Below are 20,386 nucleotides of genomic sequence, written 5' to 3'. Positions count from 1 at the left end.
GGAGGAAAGAGTGTATGCTCCTTTAAAACAAAAGAATGACAAAAATAAGCATATTAAATTAATGTAATTTATCGTATAAAAAAATGTAACGTGCTTAGGCAAGTATTTTGTCACAAAATTTGGGACCCTGTTGCACAGTTTAGAGATCTTACTGAAAAAATGGCTTTTGTTATCTTTTTACTGATACTTTAAATGAAGTACAGAGTGGTGCTCTACGAGGTAGCATAGTTGCTTCTGTACCAGCATTTGTAATACAGCATTAACTTCTTTGCCTTTGATGAATTATTTCAGACTTAGATAATGTTTTAGAATAAGCGTCTATTTATATGAACTTTTTAATTATTCTGCTAGAACTGAATGATACTTAACATTGTCAATTTTGTCTTTTTCATTTAGGATATCAAAGCCTTTGACTGTCGTTTTTCAAACATCAGAGCTTTGGATGACTTGTTTCCTCCTGGAAGTACAGCCTTTATGCTGGGATCTCCTTACTATGGCTGCATGGGAGAAGTTAGTTGCAATAATTATTATTTTTATTTTCGCCCTACATTTCTTTATTTGCAAGCCTAAAATAATCTAGATATGTTGTGTGGCAGTAGTGGTCATTTGCTAGCTAAAATTTTAAATCAAAGATGTTTAGTCAGATGGAGGAGGGGTTGGTTCTGCTTTCCCTATCACTGTTGCTGGCGTAACAGGAAAAAGGTAGCATAGCTTGAATGCAGGATTATTTTTATTAATTATTTGGGATAATTTGCAATACGTAGAGTTGCCATTTTGGACCATTTTCAGTCATGGATTCCTTTGATTTAATGCTGTTTGATTGCCTCTGTGAGGAAGCACTGTACAGGTCAAGGCAAGATGATGAATCCCAAAGCTTCTCTGTGCCTACTGCAGCAAAATTTTTTATAAAGTAGACTACAAGGTCTAGTATCCAAAGACTGCTGTTTTTAAATAACACTTTCAGTGTGTTGTGTTTCTCTCCAAGGTTCAAGATTCACACGATGTGATCACAGAAGGTAGAATTCGTGTAGTTTTCAATATTCCATGTGAACCCCAGCTTGATCCTTTAATACAGAACCAGCATGTAAGTGCTTCTGATTTTCTAGTAAAAGCTCAAACAATGTGTCAAATGTATTTTGCAATGGTAAATGTCTTTAAGGGATGCTTCCATATTATTCATTTGCCCTTTGTATAAAAATCCTTATCTTTCAGGAATTGCCAATGTTTTTTCGTTTGTTTGTTTGTTTTAAAGAAATATTCTGTGAAATACAATCCTGCATATATTTTGGCCAGCCGTCTTGGAGTAAGTGGATATCTTGTCTCCAGATTTACAGGGAGTATCTTCATTGGAAGAGGATCAAAGAAAAAGTAAGTTCTCTTTGTGAAATTTGACTGTAGGGAACCTTCTAAGTTCTAATACAACTCTACAGAATTTGTGCTATGTTTAAGTGCTGTTCTTATCAAATATATAACTGTATTGTGATGTGAAGCTTTCTTTAAAGTATATTTGCTGTAAACTAAATTTATATGCAGTGTTTTTCTCTCCTATCATAAACTTCTTTTTAATTTCTGTTTACTTGAGAGTTGTTCTGTTGGCTTTACTATTGTAGAAAGACATAATTTGCCCTTTCTGGTTAGCTGTTTGCATAATTGAAGCAGGAGTTTGAACTGACTTTGCCACACTGAGGATAAAAGGTGGAATTGGGATCTAATTTCATTGTACTTATCACTACTGCTAGTATAAAGAGATAATAATTGTATCTGTAATTTTTTTTAAGAACTCATTAAGACTAAAACTGCTTAAAATATATAAAGGAGGCAATCCCTATAGTTCTCTGAATGTCAGAACTGTGGTTTCCTAGGACAGCTCGGTAAAGAAGTGGTTGATGCACGAGCATCTTCTTGTGGTTTAACATGTACATTTGTTTCCCCACTGATTGTTCAGGGACATCCTTCTACATCTTGGTAAATGCCAGGTAGATTGTGGTTGATTAGATCTCAATAAAGGAAGAAGGGTAAAATATTCCCTACCCTCCTTTGCAATAAGGTATGGGCATGCATGTGGACAGCTACCGTAGCACAGCTTATGTCCTGTAAGATCTACAGCTGTTGAGATGTTAACAAGTAAACAATACAATGAATTGAATTTTTCTGTGGTTTAAGGCTGAGGATGTATGTTTATGTGGTTTTTAATGTATGAACACACACACACACACATGTATATATTACTGCAAGTTAATAAACTTCTTCTTATTTCCAGTCCTCATGGAGATCACAAAGCAAATGTGGGGCTAAACCTGAAGTTCAATAAGAAAAATGAAGAAGTTCCTGGCTATACTAAGAAGGTTGGAAATGAATGGATGTATTCTTCTGCCGTGGAACAACTACTTGCTGAGTATTTAGAAAGGTAAATACTGATATGCACTTCATCCAAGTTATCCACCTTTGTATCAGTCTTTGGATTTTGTCCTGTGTACACAGATCTTCTAAGAACTGATGAGTTTGCTTTTGGAGATTGCTTGATGGAATTTCTTTTATTCCAATATTCTCCTTCCAACAGTACCCCCTTCCAAGGAGAAGCGTATTTTGGGATAGAGTAAGTTTGTCAGCAGCTTACTCTTGATAAATGAATAGTATGACACTAAATTAAGTAAATAATAATCTGTCTGGGCTCCAGAAATTTTGAAGACCATCAAAGTTTGGTTTGACAAGGCTTTTTTGTGGTCTATGCTGATGTGAAACTAAATTTATCTTCCATTTATTAACTTTTTAGGGTCCCTGAACTATTTAATTATATAGCCAAGAATAGCCAGGAAGATATCTTCTATGAAGATGACATTTGGCCTGGGGAGGATGAGAATGGGTAAGCCATGTTTCTTTTCTCTTCTCTTTTCTCTTTTCTCTCTTTTCTCTCTTTTCTCTCTCTTTTCTCTTTTCTCTTTTCTCTTTTCTCTTTTCTCTTTTCTCTTTTCTCTTTTCTCTTTTCTCTTTTCTCTTTTCTCTTTTCTCTTTTCTCTTTTCTCTTTTCTCTTTTCTCTTTTCTCTTTTCTCTTTTCTCTTTTCTCTTTTTTCTCTTTTCTCTTTTCTCTTTTCTCTTTTCTCTTTTCTCTTTTCTCTTTTCTCTTTTTCTCTTTTCTCTTTTCTCTTTTCTCTTTTCTCTTTTCTCTTTTTTCTCTTTTCTTCTCTTTCTCTTTTCTCTTTTCTTTTCTCTTTTCTCTTTTTTCTTTTCTCTTTTCTTTTCTCTTTTCTTTTTTCTCTTTTCTTTTCTCTTTTCTCTTCTCTTTTCTCTTCTCTTTTCTCTTCTCTTTTCTCTTCTCTTTTCTCTTTTCTTTTCTCTTTTCTCTTCTCTTTTCTCTTTTCTCTTCTCTTTTCTCTTTTCTCTTCTCTTTTCTCTTTTCTCTTTTCTTTTCTTTTCTCTTTTCTCTTTTCTTTTCTCTTTTCTTTTCTCTTTTCTTTTCTCTTTTCTTTTCTCTTTTCTTTTCTCTTTTCTTTTCTCTTTTCTTTTCTCTTTTCTTTTCTCTTTTCTTTTCTCTTTTCTTTTCTCTTTTCTTTTCTCTTTTCTTTTCTCTTTTCTTTTCTCTTTTCTTTTCTCTTTTCTTTTCTCTTTTCTTTTCTCTTTTCTTTTCTCTTTTCTTTTCTCTTTTCTTTTTTCTTTTCTTTTTTTTTTTTTCAGAATAAGTATAGTAAAGGCTGACAACATTGTGGAACTGGTGGTGATCGTATAGCAGCTGCTATATAACTGAAACCTTACTGTTCCTTGAGCAGCGTGATTGTTCAGTGATGACTCTGAAAAAATTATCAGAATGTTGTGCATTCCAGTTGTGGAGTCCAAGTCTCCATCAGACTTATCTCAAGTCCAATAAATGAGAAATCTAATTTTCAATGGCTACTTCATAATTTTTGCTTTTAAAATAACCTTCAGGAAGCATAGTTATGAATAGTCACAAAGTCACCAGAAGATAATTTTTGGAAAATAAGCAATAATTATTTTAATTGTTTAAGATCACTTTGAATTTAGAGTACTTTGCACATTTTTAGTATACATTCAGTCAGTTTCATGGGAGACAAGGAGCAACCTTGGTTCCAGATACAGTATAGTAACATTAAAAAAGCTTTTATTATTAGCTAGGAAGCCCTATTCACGGGCTCGAGTTGGTAAGTCTGCATAATGCTGCATTCCGCAGTACTCCTAGCAGGTGGATATACCATTGTGGGACTCTTCTATTCTAGTAATCTCAGGTTTGTGCTCTGTTTTACCAGAGAGGCATGCCCTGAAGTTCTTTCTTACTGTGTTGTGAGAAACAGCTGGTCACAGAACCTTAAATCACAGCTGGACATGGTTAATTGGTTGGATGCAAACGTAATTTACTGAATACTTTCAAACAATTTCTTTGGTTTTGGTTTTTTTTTTTTTTCTGAGACAAAACTTCAGGTTATAGTTTTTAAACAGTATCACATGATTCAGTTAGATTTTTATTTTTTTTAACCCCTATTGTAAACTTACACAGAACTCTTAAATTCTGTTACTTTATTAATGTATACAAGCATTGTGCCTATATCATAATACTTGACTGATTAAATTAGGGAATGTGGTAAAATGCTTAGTTTATGCAGTTAAATGTTTTAACTCATGTCGTTTTTTATTTAGAGCTGAGAAAGTTCAAGAAATTGTTGCCTGGTTAAAGGCACATCCTGTGTCTGCTTTGTCTCGCTCATCTTGTGACTTGCAAATTTTGGATGCAGCCATTGTTGAGAAAATTGAAGAAGAAATAGAGAAATGCAAGGTATGCAGCTTGACAACATTGTGAGCAGGGGCGAACCAAAAAGCAGCTGCTCATTATTTTCCAAGTTCTTGAATTAGAATAAGATGATTGAAGATTACTTGCGATTCCAAAGAAAAAGAATACAGAATGTAATGTAAGATCTGAATTTGTAATGTGAATTGTCCCAGAAATTCAGAAGAGCTCATGATTTATCTTTTTAATTGACTCACTCTTTGAGGCTATTCAGCAGCATTAGCCATACTCTGAACTCTGCCTTTTGGTGATTTCTGAAACGAACAGGTGTCAGTATATATCTGAATTGCTGTTTCTAAATGCAATCCCAGCTGTTCTTCCCTTGCAGTTTCTGTTTGGTCTGAGGAAAATTGGAAGGTTGTTTTCTGAAGGCCACAGATCAAAAAAGGGGCCAAGGAAATTACAAAAGCAAACGCTAAAGGCAAAGCCATGTGAAATAATGGGCTGATTTCTTTGAAATTATTTGCAAGGACATGTTAATAAAATTGGTGTGAATTCAGGAATTAGCCAAACGATGCAAAAGCTCTGGTAAGAAATCAGTCATGTTTTAAAAACTGGATGTCATCATCCTAAAGACTTCATGAAAGCTGTATACCTTTATCTAAAAGAAACAAAAGAATTCTACGTTATCTTTTCAGGTGTTTTGTTGTACCTGAAATCCAGTGTTGGTTCCTACACTAGTTTGTAATGACTTTCTGTTCCTTTCCTTTAGCAGAGAAAGAGCAACAAGAAGGTGCGAGTAACTGTGAAACCCCATTTGCTGTACAGAGTAAGTGATGTGAAAAGGTTTTTTTTAAAAAGCTAAGCTTACCAGCTTTCAGAGAGTGGAATTTTATGACAGTATTGATGGAACAAAAAGTTTCATGATGCCTTCTAGAAAATTAATTTGAGAACTGTAGTCTGTCTAAAAGGAGAGAATTTCTACTAACTACAAACTCCGTGATGTATTATACTGACTTTCAGTTCTTTTCTACCTTCTGTCCTTCATGCTTCTACAGTTCTTATTGGCTGTGTGATGAAGGCAAAATAAAATGTACTTCCCATTTGTCTCTTCTGCCCTGTTCTGCTTTTCATTCAGTTCTTGACATAGGACCAACTGCTCATCTTGCCTGGTATTCCACAGATACCAGTGTTACTGATACAGGCAGATTACACTTGATGGTTTTATTTTGTCTAAATTGATCCCCTTGGTCTGCCTTGGATCATGTACAGCACTGCTCTTTCTCAGGCAGAAGCAGTGAGTGAGAGTTACAGGAAAAAAAATGAAAGTTTGCTTTGTGTCTGGGGAGGGAAGATTCTATGTTCTTAAACAATTTTTTTTTCCAAAAAGTTTGTTTTATGGTGTGTTTCAGATATTGTTATAAATGCATTTTGATTGTAATCCCTATTTTTTTTTTTTTTTTGCAAACATTAACACAGTCTTTTGGTTATTGTCAGCCATTAGAACAACAGAATGGCGTTGTTCCAGATCGAGATGCAGAGTATAGGCTGTTTGACCGTGTTGTCAATGTGAGAGAGAACTTTTCAGTTCCAGTTGGTCTTCGAGGTACCATTATAGGAATTAAAGGAGGTAATATTTTCTTCATAACTGTAGCATTATAGCTATATAACAGCTCAGCTAGTGATGTGAAAGCGGGCTTCAGAAAAGTGCTTTGTATAATGGTTGTGAATGCACAGAAATTTCTCACCTATGAAGCATATGCAACTTGAAGCCACTAATGACATATTTCCTGTTTTGAATTAAACCTACAGGTATTCTTTTTTAATTTCATGTGTTACACAGCTGTACTTTGAACAAGAAATTACTTACCCTTTGTTCCTTCTTAATATGAAGAAGGCAGAGAGATCAATGAGAGAGAACACAGGCTGCAAAAAAGTAACAATGAAGTTATGGGAACATATGGGCAAAGTTAAGAGAAGTAGAGATAAAAACAAGTATTAGCCTTGATACTTACATTGAACATAAAGTTTTATCAAATATGATTTGTCTCAAATTGTTTTATTTGGAATTTGGTTTTTACTGTGTGATACTCCATTTCTGTTAAATGGCATGGATTTATACCTTCTTTGACAAGAAGATTATCCATAAATATTTCAGGTAAACAAAAGGATTTACCAAATCACATTGGGTGTAGCATGTGAGATCTATTTTCTTACCTGGCATTTAAGTAGTTGCTCTCTCATTCAGTTTGCATCCAAAAGAATCTTGAATAGACTAGACTTGAGTGCAGCTTTTTAAAGAGGTATTCTTTTCTCCATAATGATTATATACTAGTATAATTTTAAAGGAGAGTTAGTCTATCATTATGCAAGAAGGTAATGTTAAAGCTGTTCGTTTCCGACTGCCTGAATGGAAAGATGGCTTGCATCTCTTTTCTGGCAGTTTCTGGCAACTGTGACATACTGCTCTAAATTGCAGTTCTATTAATGCAGGTTGATAAGTTGTTATGCACCATACATTTCTGTTGAAAATATATCTAAAAGGGCAGCCATATATGACTTCGAAAAGCATTTCCGAATTGCTCTTAATGAAATTACTCATTTAAGGAGAAAGGATCTTTTTTTGTTGCTAATTAGTTAGGTTTTGGTCTTTTCATTATTTATTGCATAACTAATGTAGATATGTGTATAATTTAGGTGAAAACAGCTACTGTTACACATATAGGATGACGTTTTACTTTGTTTCATATAGCCAGTAGAGAAACAGATGTGCTCTTCGAAGTTTTGTTTGATGAAGAATTCCTTGGAGGCCTAACTATAAGGTTTGTACAGGGGGTTTCATAGTCATTTCATGCAATTGGTATAGACGGCATGAAATTGTTGCCTTTGGTTTGGTTGAGTATTTTTAATGCCTCTTTTTAGAACTTTGTTTCTCAACAGTGTTGGTCAGGTTTTATTTCTTTTGTGTTTCTTTTTTCTCTTTGAGTAGGGATAATTTTTACGAAGTATATTGTATTTTGGAAATGCTCTTTAGGCTTTTTTGTGTATTTAGAAGCTTCTGATTTGTAGAAAGCAAATATGAACCAGCAGAATAAAGCACTAGATCCAAATGTTTTTCTAAAACAAATATGTAGAAAACAGGTTATTTCAGTATGTCTTTAACATATAGAGTAAAAAATAGTCAGTAATCATATGTTCCTCTGAAGAAGGGACTCTGAACTATCAATAATTGATACTTAGGCACTAAATTCTAACCACCGTTAAAAACCTAAACTGTTCTTCAGGAGATGGAGGCATGGTTAATACTTTTGTTTTAAACAGTGTGATAACTCTTCTGTATTTAAATAAGCGTGTAAACTTCTAAGTGCACTAAATTACCAAGCAGGCTTCATTTTACTATTGTTCTTAGATAAATTAAGTTTTTTAAGACAGAAATTAGAGGAGAATCTTACCTATTCCCTATTCAGCAAGCATAACACAATCCAGTCACTTGCAAGAGCATGTCCTGTGACACAGATAATCTCCAGTATTCAGAATCATAAAGGAAGATATAAAACTGACTAAATGCCGCTTAACTTCAATTTATAATTCTGCTACTGGCTTCAGTTTTCATCTCAGAAAAAGAAAAGAATATTTTTTCCTGGTTCATAATTTTTTACAGAAATGTTTACTACAGAGCTATGCTGTAACAATTCACTCATTTTTTAAATTTCTTTGAGCTCAGCACTGAAAGGTACAATATAAAGTCAGAGTAGTAGTAATTACTGTTGTTTTCTGGTTTTGACAGCCAGAAGCCAAAGGGGGGAGCACAATTGGATTAACATTGTCTGTAATGGTACTAGATTTCAATGTTGGATACAGTTTTCAGCCTCTGCTATTCAAACTTGAGTCATTATCTTTTAGCACAGAGGCAACAGTGTTGTTAAATTGGATACATTGAAATGTCAACGTTTAAACTACATGAAACAGCTATATAATTTGCTTTTCTTAAGGTGCTCACCTGCCAGAGGTTATCGTCTGCCATCAAGTGCCTTAATTAACCTGTCTCATGGTAGTCGGTCAGAAATGGGAAATCAAAAACTGATGGCCATAGTTAAACCTCAGCCAGCTGTTAATAACTACAATTCATATGCATCTGACCTGTCATCTGTATGCCCGCAAAAAGTGCATCTGGGAGGCCTCAACCATTCTCCTCGCTCCCTTTTTGTTCCTACTCAAGTAAGACTTTTCTTTCATTTGTACAAAAATGTTTTTCCCTAGAAGCTGAATTATGACCATGGTTGCTATCTTCATTGGTACAAAGAAAATTTAATTTTTATGTCAGTATATTAGAAGTAGGATAATCCTTATCTTAGAGAAATGAGTTAATCCAATAATGAAAGGGACCAAAAGTTCCTTATTGACAGTTGTTTTGCTTTGAGTAGCTCCAGTTGCATTTCCAAGAGACAAATATTTAGTTTGGAGCAGTGACACCACATTTGGTGTCAGCAAACAGTTTGTTTGGGCAGAGATGCAATTATTTCCTTAAAGCTCTGTTCCAAGTACCGCTTCCTGTAGGCCAAGTTTGTCCATGCTCAGAAGGAGAACACACAATTTCCTTGTCAATTTTGCTTCTTGGTTATGATTTACTTTGTTTGAAAATACAGTAAAGGAGGAAAAATTACAGGTGAATTGGGGTTCTCATTGGTTTAATTAAACTTTATTTTTTAGTAAGTGACTTCTTTAAAGAAAATTAGCTTCATGGGTAACTTCATGTTGCTATAGGTCTGTCTGAGAATTGTCTCATGTTTTCTAAGTCTGTACAAGAAAAACTACTTTCCAAAACAAAATTTAAGGCAGTGAAACACTTCTGATTTTTTTTTTTTTTTTTTTTTTTCCCCAATGATTTAGCAACTGAATGGAAGACAGCATTACAATCTCAGGGCTGAAAATCAGGGTAACTCTAACTCACCCCAGAAAGGATCATTTTTGAGTGGCAATCAGAAAAATAAAGTGAGTGTTCTGATTCATTTAATATTGGACCCAAATGTCTCAATATTTATTTGGGTGTCCTTGTCTCATGATTAACAGATAACTTTTTTTGGTACATCAGATGTTTTAGTCCAGATACAGACTGGAGCAGAACTTGTCCCAATTCTTGAATGAGTATAATATCCTGTGTTATCCTTGTTTAGATTCTAGATTCTCAAAAGTGTTTTTTATGTAGCTGGGCTTCAGTTCTGTGGTAGCATTCCTGTAGTATTATGAAACAGTTGAGGCTGATTGATAAGTCCTTACAAAATAAGGCATTAACAATAAAACTTAAGAATACTACCAGTATAAGAGCATGCTTTTGAAACCATTTTGAATTACTATCTGAGTTTAATTATACTTGATGATCTTCCCTATGTTCATAACTTCAGTTAATAACAAAACAAAAACAATCTCAAAAGAAACTAAGCTCATTTCAGTTTAATAGTGATTATTAGGAAGAGTTGTTATATAGATACAACCCACCACAATAGCCTATTTCATAAATTAGGTACCTGCAAGTTCTACTAGTGTCAGTATGAAAACTTCTGTCATTTGAGCACTGTTAAACTTGGACCTTACGATTTTCAGAATGTCTTTGTATATGATTAGTTGTTCAAAAGTTGAGTTTATAGCTGCTGAGTTTGTTGGGGGTGTTGTTTCTTGTTTTGTCAGGCACAGAGTAAGCAAGGTGATGAATTCTGCAGCATATGGCAATCGTTGCAGAATTCTGGGAAGTCTCACCACATTCAGCAAAACATGCATGAGAAGGTTAGTATAGAAACTTTAAACAGATCTCTGGGTTCACAATATGAAGGTATTTAATTTTATACATCAGTTCATTACATCATAAAACTTTATAGTTAATGTTACAAATAAATCCTCTGGATGAAAGTATTGTCACACAGGGTATGCATAGTTCTGGAAAGAGGTAATCATACAGGACTACTATGTATATGATGAATACATAGTTTTCTGGCTAAGGTTTGATGTTTGAAATCCTAGGGTGCAGTTCTACCTCAGGAAATCAAGCTGGGAACTGGGAATCAGTTCTATAAGCCAGGATTCAATGACAGCAGCTTTAAAGGTCAGCAAAGAAAACAGGAGCCATATAAAAAATGTAAGTACTATAATTATAAACTTTGTTTAGGAGAACTACTTGCTTTATCTGATCTTCAATGAAATGACTATTTTGTAGTTTTTTGTAGTTATCGACAGAAAATAGTTTATTGTAGTTATATAAACACTATGTTGCACTTTTTGTCAAATAATGTCCCTGGTGTGCATATTAGGTTATTTCACACTTAATCCTGAACCTTTTAATCAAGCTGTTCTGCATTATGTTGACTTTCCACCCATCTGATATAAAAACAAAACAAAAAAACCCCACAACTTGGCTTTGAAAATTTGCTTGTGATCATATTGTAGAATATAAAATTAGCTATATTATTGCATATACTTCACTTTATCCCACAAGAAAAGCATACACCAAAAGACCTATAAAGTATGAATTAAACATCTGATGCAACCATTCAAATTAATGCAACTCTGTGTACTTGTATGGAATAATTAATTTTTTTGAGTCTTGATTATTATTATGGTTTTTAAGAGCATTTCAAAAGAATGCATTCTTTTGTAGTTAAAGAAGATTCCAAAGTTACAAGAGGTGAAAGTCAGCCACATAATAAAATATCAAACAAACAGGTAATTTCTTCTGTACTGAGTACGTGTACTCTTTTGTTTTCATTTTACTCTGATCTGATTCATCATTTTACAGATTTCTCTTTAACTGGCATCTTAGTTGATTCTTTTACTAGGTAAATTTTATTTTGGAATATTTTTTTTTCTCTAGAGATTTTACAGACAGAAAATGAGACAAAGTGCATAAGATGTATAATGATGATACCAAATGATTTTCCTATTCCCCTCAGACTCTAAAAGCTATGCTGTAATGGGAAAACACAAATGCTAGGTTTTCAGTAAGTTGAAATCCTCTAAGTATATTAGCTTGTGAAAGCTATTTGCAGGTGCATTTCTAATATGATTGTGTTGTAATGAGTAATGGAGTATTAGTACTCAATGATAAATGCTGCAGTTTATTTCAGAATTTTGCAGGTGTAAATAAGTACAATGTCAAACTTTTGAAGAGGAATGAAAGTCCCAACACGCCTGTAATTCAGAAGGCTGCAGTTGATGGTCCTTCTACAGGTGGAAAGGTAGGATCCTCGGTAGTTGATTTTCTTGTGCTCTTTGAATAACTTCAGTTTCTAGTGCATTTTGTTCCAACTATTCCTCATCACTCATGTCCAAATTTATGTTTATAACAGATGCAAGAGAAACCTGTATAACCTTGATCATTCTTTAAATCAATTCCCTATTGGTCAATACTTGTATCTTTTTAGCATGCAAAACTTGATGTCGTCTGGATATCTGTTCACACTCTGAGCAGACATGACTGTGATGTGCCCAAACTAAGAGAAAAAAATCCTGAATGAGCATAAAATTAATCTCAAACTAATATACCCTTCCTCTTGCATCTGTTGAGTTGATGTACCTTTTTTTTTTTTTTTTTTCGTTTTAAGAAGGACAATGAACTTGAAGGCCTTCTAGCTTCTTTGAAAATTTCCAAAGAAAACGAAGTGCAGACTTATTCCAGGGAAGCAAGAGCTACAAATGAAGAACATCTGTCACCACAATCATTTGCTATGGTCTGTATACTGCAGGAATCCTTACATTGCAGTTTAGCATCTGCTATCTTGGTATCAATGCTTCTATTTAAAGAAACTCCATGAAACCTCATACTGCCTTTTTAAACATATTGATGAGCTTTTAATTAGATATTCTCAAAGAAAATTAACACACACATTTGTTTATGCTATGATGCTGTTAACTGTACTTCGATAAAATGTAACTGATAGGAAAACAAAAATTCAGATTATGTTACCGATTGTGATATTCAGAGTTAAGTAAGAAGGTAGTGTTATCTGAATGCCATCATGTCCCTGAATGGTTTATTTTATTTTTAAAGAAAGGAACACAGATGCTCAAAGAGATTTTGAAGATAGATGGCTCTGACCTGGAAACAAGGAATGAAGTGAAATCCCAAGTTAATGATGTTCCTGCTCCCCCTAGTAGACAGGATTGCCATGGAGCTGCCTTGCAATATAGACAAACAAAAAGAATGGGTATGTTTACGCAACAGCTCATAGTTCAGAGCTTCACCTTGTAGTGACATTTTAGAACATAGCTAACAGTATAGTACTGATTTTCAAAATATAGTAATAAAATGCCCATCTTTTTCAGTTCTAGTTCTTTATTCACATCTAAAAATCTCTTTATATATAGTCTTCTGGTTTTTGTTAATCAGATGAAAATACCAGAAGAAAATCAAATGTGCTTTTTTTTCTGCTAATAACAAAGTTGCTATCCTTTCAGTGCAGGAAATATTTGTGATACAGCTTTTTGGTGTGGGTTTTTTTCTTTTTTTATTTTGTCAGCTGCTTATATGAACAAGCCTCATAGCACTGGAGGTCCTCAGAACACAGCAGCACTGGAAACTGGAGGTCACCCTTTCACTTGCCAGCAGTCTGCACTGTCTACTGTTTCTGAACTTTCTCGTATTTGTTCTCTTGTTGGAATGTCGCAACCAGATTTCTCTTTCCTAAAAACACCACAGGTAAAAAGCTTTTTCTGCAAAAGTTAAAGTTCTCAACTTTGTTTCAACTGTCCTATATTAAACATTTGGACTGAGCACTGAAATCCATCTAAAAATAAACCTTAGCTCCTGTTGTTGTCTTTTTTCAAAACAAACAAACAAGTCCTCTGTTTCTATCTCACAGTTTGTTTGTCAGCAATACAAATTCCCTCAAAAATCTTATCTCATTTTTCTAGACCATGACAGTTTGTCACATAAAATTATCAAATGGTTTGTTGGTTCATGGACCGCAGTGTCATTCTGAAGCTGAAGCAAAGGAGAAAGCTGCGCTTTTTGCTTTACAGCGTTTGGTGAGGATGCAAAGAATCTTTTAAAATCTTTGTCTCTATTGCATTGTGTCTGTTTGTAATCCTCCATTTCCTTCTTCATAGAGTTCTATAGGAGTAAACTTCCCTTTACCTCCACCTCCGCCTCCACCAGTGTTTCCAAATTATCAACCACTGGGAGTTCCTGTGCCACCTGGATCTATTCCTCCAGTATTTGCACAACCCCCTGGTAAGTATTTGACTAGTACACATTTCAGATATTGTCATGATATGCTGTAATTGTAATAGTTCTTTATATGAAAATGAATGCCTTCCAGAAAGCCCCATTTTTGGTCTTCGTATATATAGTTGTATGTCTGAACTGCTTTGAAAACAGTTCATGAACCTCTTCTCATCAATATGCAAATTAATTCAATACAAAGAATCACTTCTCTCCCAATTATTTCTTTTCCTCAAGAATGTATTTGTCCATTCAGTCTTCGTTGTTTGTTTGTTTTTTTCCTTCAAAACAATAGTAGTTAGTTCAAAGCTGATAGTCGCAGTCCAGAATTCATAAGAAATATCTTCCTTGATTTTCTACATGGATTTTTTTTTTCCCCTCTATAGTTAATGGTTATCCATGCATTAGTATTTTTATTGGTTTATAACCAACTTTCACTGAAGTGATGCATCACAATGCTGTTGTACACTGCCAAACATTAGCATGGTGAGTAACCCCCCCAAAATTGGTAGAAATACTGGTGGGGTTTCTGGTTCCTGTCTATTTTGTATTCTACTAAAGCTCACTTTCACAGCTAGTAATTAATGAGCCAGCACCATTGTAGCATCCTAGCAACCCATACAGCAGCTGCTACATCTCTTTTCACCAGGGTTTCTATATTGTTGACTTGTTTCAAAAGGATGGCCTCAAGTTGCAACCTTCTACTAATACATCGCTCAACTAAGGATGCGAAGATCCTAAGTTAGTGCACTCTGAAATACAGGTGCCGTGACTTAGTGCTCTTAACTGCTGTCATCTAGGTGTAATTCTGTAAAAGCAGAACTGTTTGTTTAGGATGTTTTTTATAATAAATAAATACTTAACTATTTTCAAGTAAATAGGAAGAATATGAGGCTTTATTGGAAAGAGAAACAGCATGCAGACAAATGTAGTTGGGGTACTTTTGGGGTCTTGGGGAGTTGGTATCTTCTTTTTCAGGAAAGCGAGCTAAAAGTTTCTTATTTTCACAGCTAATATAATGCCTCCATCATCTCACATGTTTGGTCCAGTGTCCTGGGGAACTCCAGTGCCTAAACATTATTATCCTGGCTCCTATCCAGGAAATGTGTCTCTTGCAGGAACTATACCAGTTGGTTCTCACAACCAGTTTATACCTCTGCAGGTAAGATTGGCAGGTTTGTCTTAATATTCTAATTTTGTAAAAAATATGTCTACATGATGAATGCAACGCCACCCCCCACTGTGAAGCACTCTTTAGTATTAGAAAACTATTGTAAAAAATTGTATGCATGTTTTCTAAAAGTGGAATATTTTCAGTTTCTTGAGAATGCATTCTGTTAAATAATATTTATTTAATTTAAAGGTAACTAAAAAAAGGGCTGCTAGCAAGAAAAACTTTGAGCTCAAGGAGTTTCAGAGTTCCCCTCAAGCTGCACCACTAAAGAATGAACAGCCAGTGTCTTCTGACCACATTCAGCAAGATAGTTCTTCAGCTTCTTTAAAATCTCCTCAAGCTGCTCAATCCACTGTTTCATTTCAAGACAATGTGGCTACTCCAAGCGTTCCTCATAACAAATCAACACCAAACACTTCCAGCAAGCGAAAGCCAAGAAAGCTGGCTGTCAATTTTGGCGCACCAAAATCTTCAGAATAAATATGGTAGCTAGGTGTATTTTATCTTTAACTCTTCCCCCACTGTTATGTTCTCTCATTTAAAAAAATCAGAAAGCTCTATTAAAAAGACCAGCCACTTTAAGTATAATATAGAATGAAATACATTTTATTTGCTATGATTTTCAGGTTGTTATGAAAACTATAAAAATTATGTTAAAACTTAATTATTTTGACTTAAATTAGCAAAAGCCAGGAAATGCTGAGTTAAGGTTACCATGCCATCCATTGTGCCTAGGTTTCTAAACAGTGGCTTACAGACTATACCAGGTAAGCAGCAATAACAGTGGCAACCTTAATTCAGAATTGCCGTGCTTTTGGGGAGGGATGTGGAGCGGTAATAAGTTGGGCATCTTAACATTGCTTAGTACAACATTCCGTATTCTAGCTTATTTTTAAATAGTGTAGTAAGAGAGAAAGGAAAAATTATTTAAATGCAGCTTTTACATTGGCTCTTCAGGTCCTTCTGAGTTGATCAGTGTGACTAAAACCTAACTATGGTGAAACTGTCGAATTCACTTTAACTATGAACTGCTAGGTTTTATACCAGAGGGCAACAACTTTACAATTTTCAAAATGTAGGTATTAATGCATCTCTAGTATTAGAGTGGCAAAAAGTGGTTTCTGATGCAGAATCTGTTCCAGGAAATTAATTTATAGGATATATTCAATAAAAAAATACATTTGCAAAGTAGACATCTCTTTGGTAATGTTTAATTTTTTAAATATAGCTGCATTATCAATTTCTTTTTTTTTCTGATGATAAAATAACATAGATATCTACTACAGATCTGTGTAGCCTCCTAAAATGCTAGTGATACCCTGAATTTTTTCTAAATTATAAAAATGGCCAGAGTTTAAAGATGTCCATTTGTGTAGTATGGCTGTCAAAGTTATGTTTACTTAGAGTCCATTTCTCCTTGTAATAGTCTGCACCCTGAAACCTTCTCTATGGTAGGTTATTTTTTGTTGCTAGTGACTTTTAATGTTTATTTTTTAGTTTTGTGATAGAAGTTCTGTGTAGCAAAATTAAATTACCAGAAAATGTTGTTATTGGTTCCATAAGAATATTCAGACAAAAAGTTGACTTGTATTTTTGGAGAGAGCTATGTTGTAAAAGAAGTAACGCCATCATTCTTAGTTCATATAGGAAAAAAAGAAGGCTCAAAAGTCCCTGTACTATTTTTAACCTACAGGTACCGTTCTTTTTGACATTAATAAGAAATCTTCAGTCTAAGAGAAACTTTGAAACCTCAGTTGGTGCTGTTTACTGATGTTGATTAAATTTCTTTTTTTTTCTTTATTCTAATCTGTTCTAGAAAAAATACTTTTCCTCTAAGGCCCAGGAAGCTTAGAAATAAAGCATACTTTAGTGATTAATTTTGGAGGTTTTTGTGTTGGCTCTGCAAGTCTGTAGACTTTCTTTTAGTTCCCTTACCTTGTTCTTTGCCTCCATTTCTTGGTGTAGTACCAAGTTTCACGTTATTACCATGTTATAGGATTTTTTATATTGATTTCTCCAAAACAGTTGTTGCCTCAGCAGTATTTGTAGAATAGCAGCAAGCCCTTTACAAGGATCACAGAGGTAAAAACAAGGTTAAGAAATTTTATTTCATTTTACTTAGTATCACAAACCTTGTAGAATAGTCTATATACAGTCTTAAAATACATTGATTTTGTTGTTCTCTTTGTAGCAATCTAGTCTAAAGAGGGTTTGAAGCCATATTCTGTGAAGGGGAAGTTGTACGTTGGTGATTTATTGTCATTAGCAACACGAGACTGACACAATGCTGACACACCAGTGTTTTAGAAGTGTTTATGTGAAATTCAGTTATGAGACAGATGTTAGTCCCCCATATCCCATATGAGTAATCTGATCATCAGAGAAAAGATCTGTTTAGAAATTCCTGTGATGGAGATGAGACTTCGTTATAGTCTTGTATCACAGAATTTTGACATATCTGGATAGCAAATTTATGCAGATTTTTTAGAAACAAAGTTACGAAGGACACTATACTCTTAACATCAGTAAACATGGCAATTTTTATTATTAATTAATTACTTCAGACGAAGACTTCCTCTCCCTCTCTGGGTAGAATTGCTATATTTAGTATATATAGCTGGTTAGACACTTTATTCTGTAGCTGCTGCATATTGTATTAGTCCCTGGTTTTTAGTTCAAGTATATTCTATGATACTGACTGCCTGGTGCCCAGTTAATTACAGTTTTACATGTCCTGGTAGATGTGACATCTGCATTGACCTATGCCATGTCCCATATGATTTCAGTTTTATATTTTAACAAGGTGATTATGTTTAATTCATACAGATATAAATTTAAGCATTTGTTTTTCTCATAGATATAAAGTATTTTGTACGCACTGGAGTTTTTCATTAGATCTTATACAGAGCAGTATTTTACTAAAAATCCAAAAGGGAAGACTTTTATGTGCGCATTTTTGTAGTTTCTGATTTTTTTAAAATAACTTTTCATTGTTTATCTGCCAAGTGAAATGTTTTAAATTTGCATATGAATGGATACAGAATGTATTTTTTGTGCTGTTTAGTGTTAAGTGTGCATTTGCAGATTTTTAGCATGTAGTTGCACAAAGGACTGTGCAAAGATATTTTAAAATATGAATATATGATACACTGAAGGAAAAACATTCATAAAAGTTAAATGCTATATAAAACTTTAATGCAATAGAATAATTTTATAAATTGTGTCTGTGTCTGCTTGGATTAAATATTGAAACAAGAAACATTACTTATTTTCACTGTTTTATTTCCAAATACTATATGGGAACTTCTGGATACTCCAAACCAAAATTTTAAGATAGAAATTAAATCTTATGAAGCCCAATTTCTGTGATTCTCAGAAGCAGCAACTGCCCACCTCTGAGCTGTTTCTTGATAGCTTTCAATTACTACTCATTTAAAGATACGAAGTTTGTTAAAAAAGCTGTTGGTCACTTTGCAGTTAAAAGCATTTAACTAGATACTGATCTTCCAAAATGTCTTTGGCCTCTGTCACCTATCAGATTTAAAAAAAAAAAAAAAAGGTATAGAAAAGGCAGTAAGATTACTTTCCAGCAAGTTCAGTCCCAGTGGCTCTTAACAAGGTACAAAACCAGTTGATGGCTGAAAAACAGGAGGAGCCATGGGTACCTGGAAATATTTGACACCCTTTTTCCTGTACCTGGAGCAAAACATTGTGCTGAGATTTTTGCTGGAGTAGAGTAAGAATAGTTACCTCATTTGTAACAAGGCTTCTGAAGCATAATGATAAACTGCACTAAAAATGGTATAATGTGTTTTAATTTCTGAGACAAATGGCAAGTTACATTTCATAATTAGATTTCCTCATCCCCAATAATAGCAGGTTTTTTAAATTAAAAATTGCCAAATTAATGTTACTAGATTTTACCCTTATTTTAGAGAGGGTAAATAAACTTATTCACCTTTGTAGTGTGTATATATACCATGTGTTGAGTTTTGTTCTCTTTGACCAGTTATCTCTAAGATTATGTTCAAACTCTTACTTGTTCCATTTTAAAGCATAATGAACACTGTAGTCATGCCAGTTAATTCTTAGTATCTTTGGTTGTGAGTTACGAACTTTGTTAGGATCTGTCTTTTGCCAACTGCAGCACCAGCTTTTCATGTAGAGAGATGTTATTTTCCTTTTTGTAGATTATTGTGTGAATTAGCTTGATTAAAGCAACTAGCATAAAGAATGGAGTACACTCCTAACGTGACCAGCTGCTGCAACTTTGTGTAACAAAATTCTGTGTAGATCAATGGTCTGGTTGGTATATACATTCAGTCATATTACTCAGCATGAAGATACCAAAATGCAATCTTGCATTTCTTAAGCTGTCTTCAAATTACTAGTCAGTGGGCTTTGAAGTATTGCAGTTATCCTGCATGGCAAGTTCTGCCTCGTTACTTTTCCCATCTCAATATATAGCACTAAAGAAAATTAAATTAATTAAAGGGGTAACTTTAAAATATATCAGTTTGTGCATAATAAATCTTGCATGGACACTCCCATTCAAAAATTAAGTGACTTTTGTTCAATTTAGTTTAGTTCATCTGAATTACTATATAGATGACCCCTGAGAGTGAGGAATCTCAAAGAAGGAATGGTTACTTACATTACGGGATTTTTTTATTCTTTTTATTTGAGATGTGATCTCCATATGTATTCCATAATCAGCCTTCCTTACTACTGAGAGACAGTTATGTTCTTCTCTTTCTGTCTCTGGAAAGGGGACACAGTGACACCAAGGGCATAAGGGCAGTCTGAATACACACTCTTGGCCAAAAGAATCCAAATTCAGGTGCATGAGGACCCATGAATATTGAGACTGTAACTGATAGATATTTCGAAGAATCGGATATCATGAGGTAAGTAGCTGTTGTTTATTAACAAAAGAATCCATGGTTCCAACAACAGTTCTTATTGCTGCTGATTTTTGATGGGGTGTTTACTCTTATTTTTCTGTAATTTACAAATTTCCTGTTTCATCTTCTGCTTTGAAAGACAATACAAATCGAAGAGAACAGAAGGAGTCGCAATGCCATCAAGTGCAAACAGTAAACCTGATTCCTTTTATTTGAAAGGACAGAGAAAGCATTTTCCATTAAAACTTACTTACTATTTTTTCTGGTAAAACTTGGGTCAGTAAGCGTTACTGCATCAGCGTTGCTTTATGGAAGTTGATAATCACCCTTAGTCCTGCATTTTGTGTAATTGCAAGAAAAA

At 34.2% G+C, this 20,386-nt stretch overlaps 1 protein-coding gene across 9 annotated transcripts in view; it reads left to right on the top strand.

The window, feature by feature from the left end:
* The window catches only part of XRN1 (5'-3' exoribonuclease 1), a 46,912-nt gene that overhangs the window by 19,315 nt on the left and 7,211 nt on the right, over positions 1-20,386 (top strand). For 2 of the 9 annotated variants that reach the window (XR_008237704.1, XR_008237703.1), the window contains exons 22-44: positions 397-510; positions 986-1,084; positions 1,253-1,368; positions 2,261-2,407; positions 2,774-2,863; positions 4,649-4,784; positions 5,509-5,565; positions 6,216-6,366; positions 7,489-7,558; positions 8,729-8,954; positions 9,627-9,728; positions 10,422-10,517; positions 10,752-10,866; positions 11,386-11,450; positions 11,852-11,962; positions 12,329-12,454; positions 12,775-12,931; positions 13,244-13,422; positions 13,638-13,751; positions 13,833-13,956; positions 14,958-15,109; positions 15,311-15,606; positions 19,891-20,028. Coding sequence is in view for 1 of the 9 variants with exons in the window: in XM_052805032.1 (XP_052660992.1) it covers positions 397-510; positions 986-1,084; positions 1,253-1,368; positions 2,261-2,407; positions 2,774-2,863; positions 4,649-4,784; positions 5,509-5,565; positions 6,216-6,366; positions 7,489-7,558; positions 8,729-8,954; positions 9,627-9,728; positions 10,422-10,517; positions 10,752-10,866; positions 11,386-11,450; positions 11,852-11,962; positions 12,329-12,454; positions 12,775-12,931; positions 13,244-13,422; positions 13,638-13,751; positions 13,833-13,956; positions 14,958-15,109; positions 15,311-15,601 (2,838 nt within the window). In the remaining 8 variants the exon portion in view is untranslated. Of the gene's footprint in view, positions 1-396; positions 511-985; positions 1,085-1,252; positions 1,369-2,260; positions 2,408-2,773; positions 2,864-4,648; positions 4,785-5,508; positions 5,566-6,215; positions 6,367-7,488; positions 7,559-8,728; positions 8,955-9,626; positions 9,729-10,421; positions 10,518-10,751; positions 10,867-11,385; positions 11,451-11,841; positions 11,963-12,328; positions 12,455-12,774; positions 12,932-13,243; positions 13,423-13,637; positions 13,752-13,832; positions 13,957-14,957; positions 15,110-15,310; positions 18,386-19,890; positions 20,029-20,386 lie in introns of those variants that run through there. The other 7 variants (XR_008237705.1, XR_008237707.1, XM_052805032.1 and 4 more) reach the window with 7 other exon arrangements.

This window comes from Harpia harpyja, chromosome 12 (genome assembly GCF_026419915.1).
Source record: "Harpia harpyja isolate bHarHar1 chromosome 12, bHarHar1 primary haplotype, whole genome shotgun sequence".
Lineage (NCBI taxonomy): Eukaryota > Metazoa > Chordata > Aves > Accipitriformes > Accipitridae > Harpia > Harpia harpyja.
The sequence above is the reverse complement of the archived record's forward strand: the minus strand, read 5'-3'. Positions and strand labels throughout refer to the sequence as shown.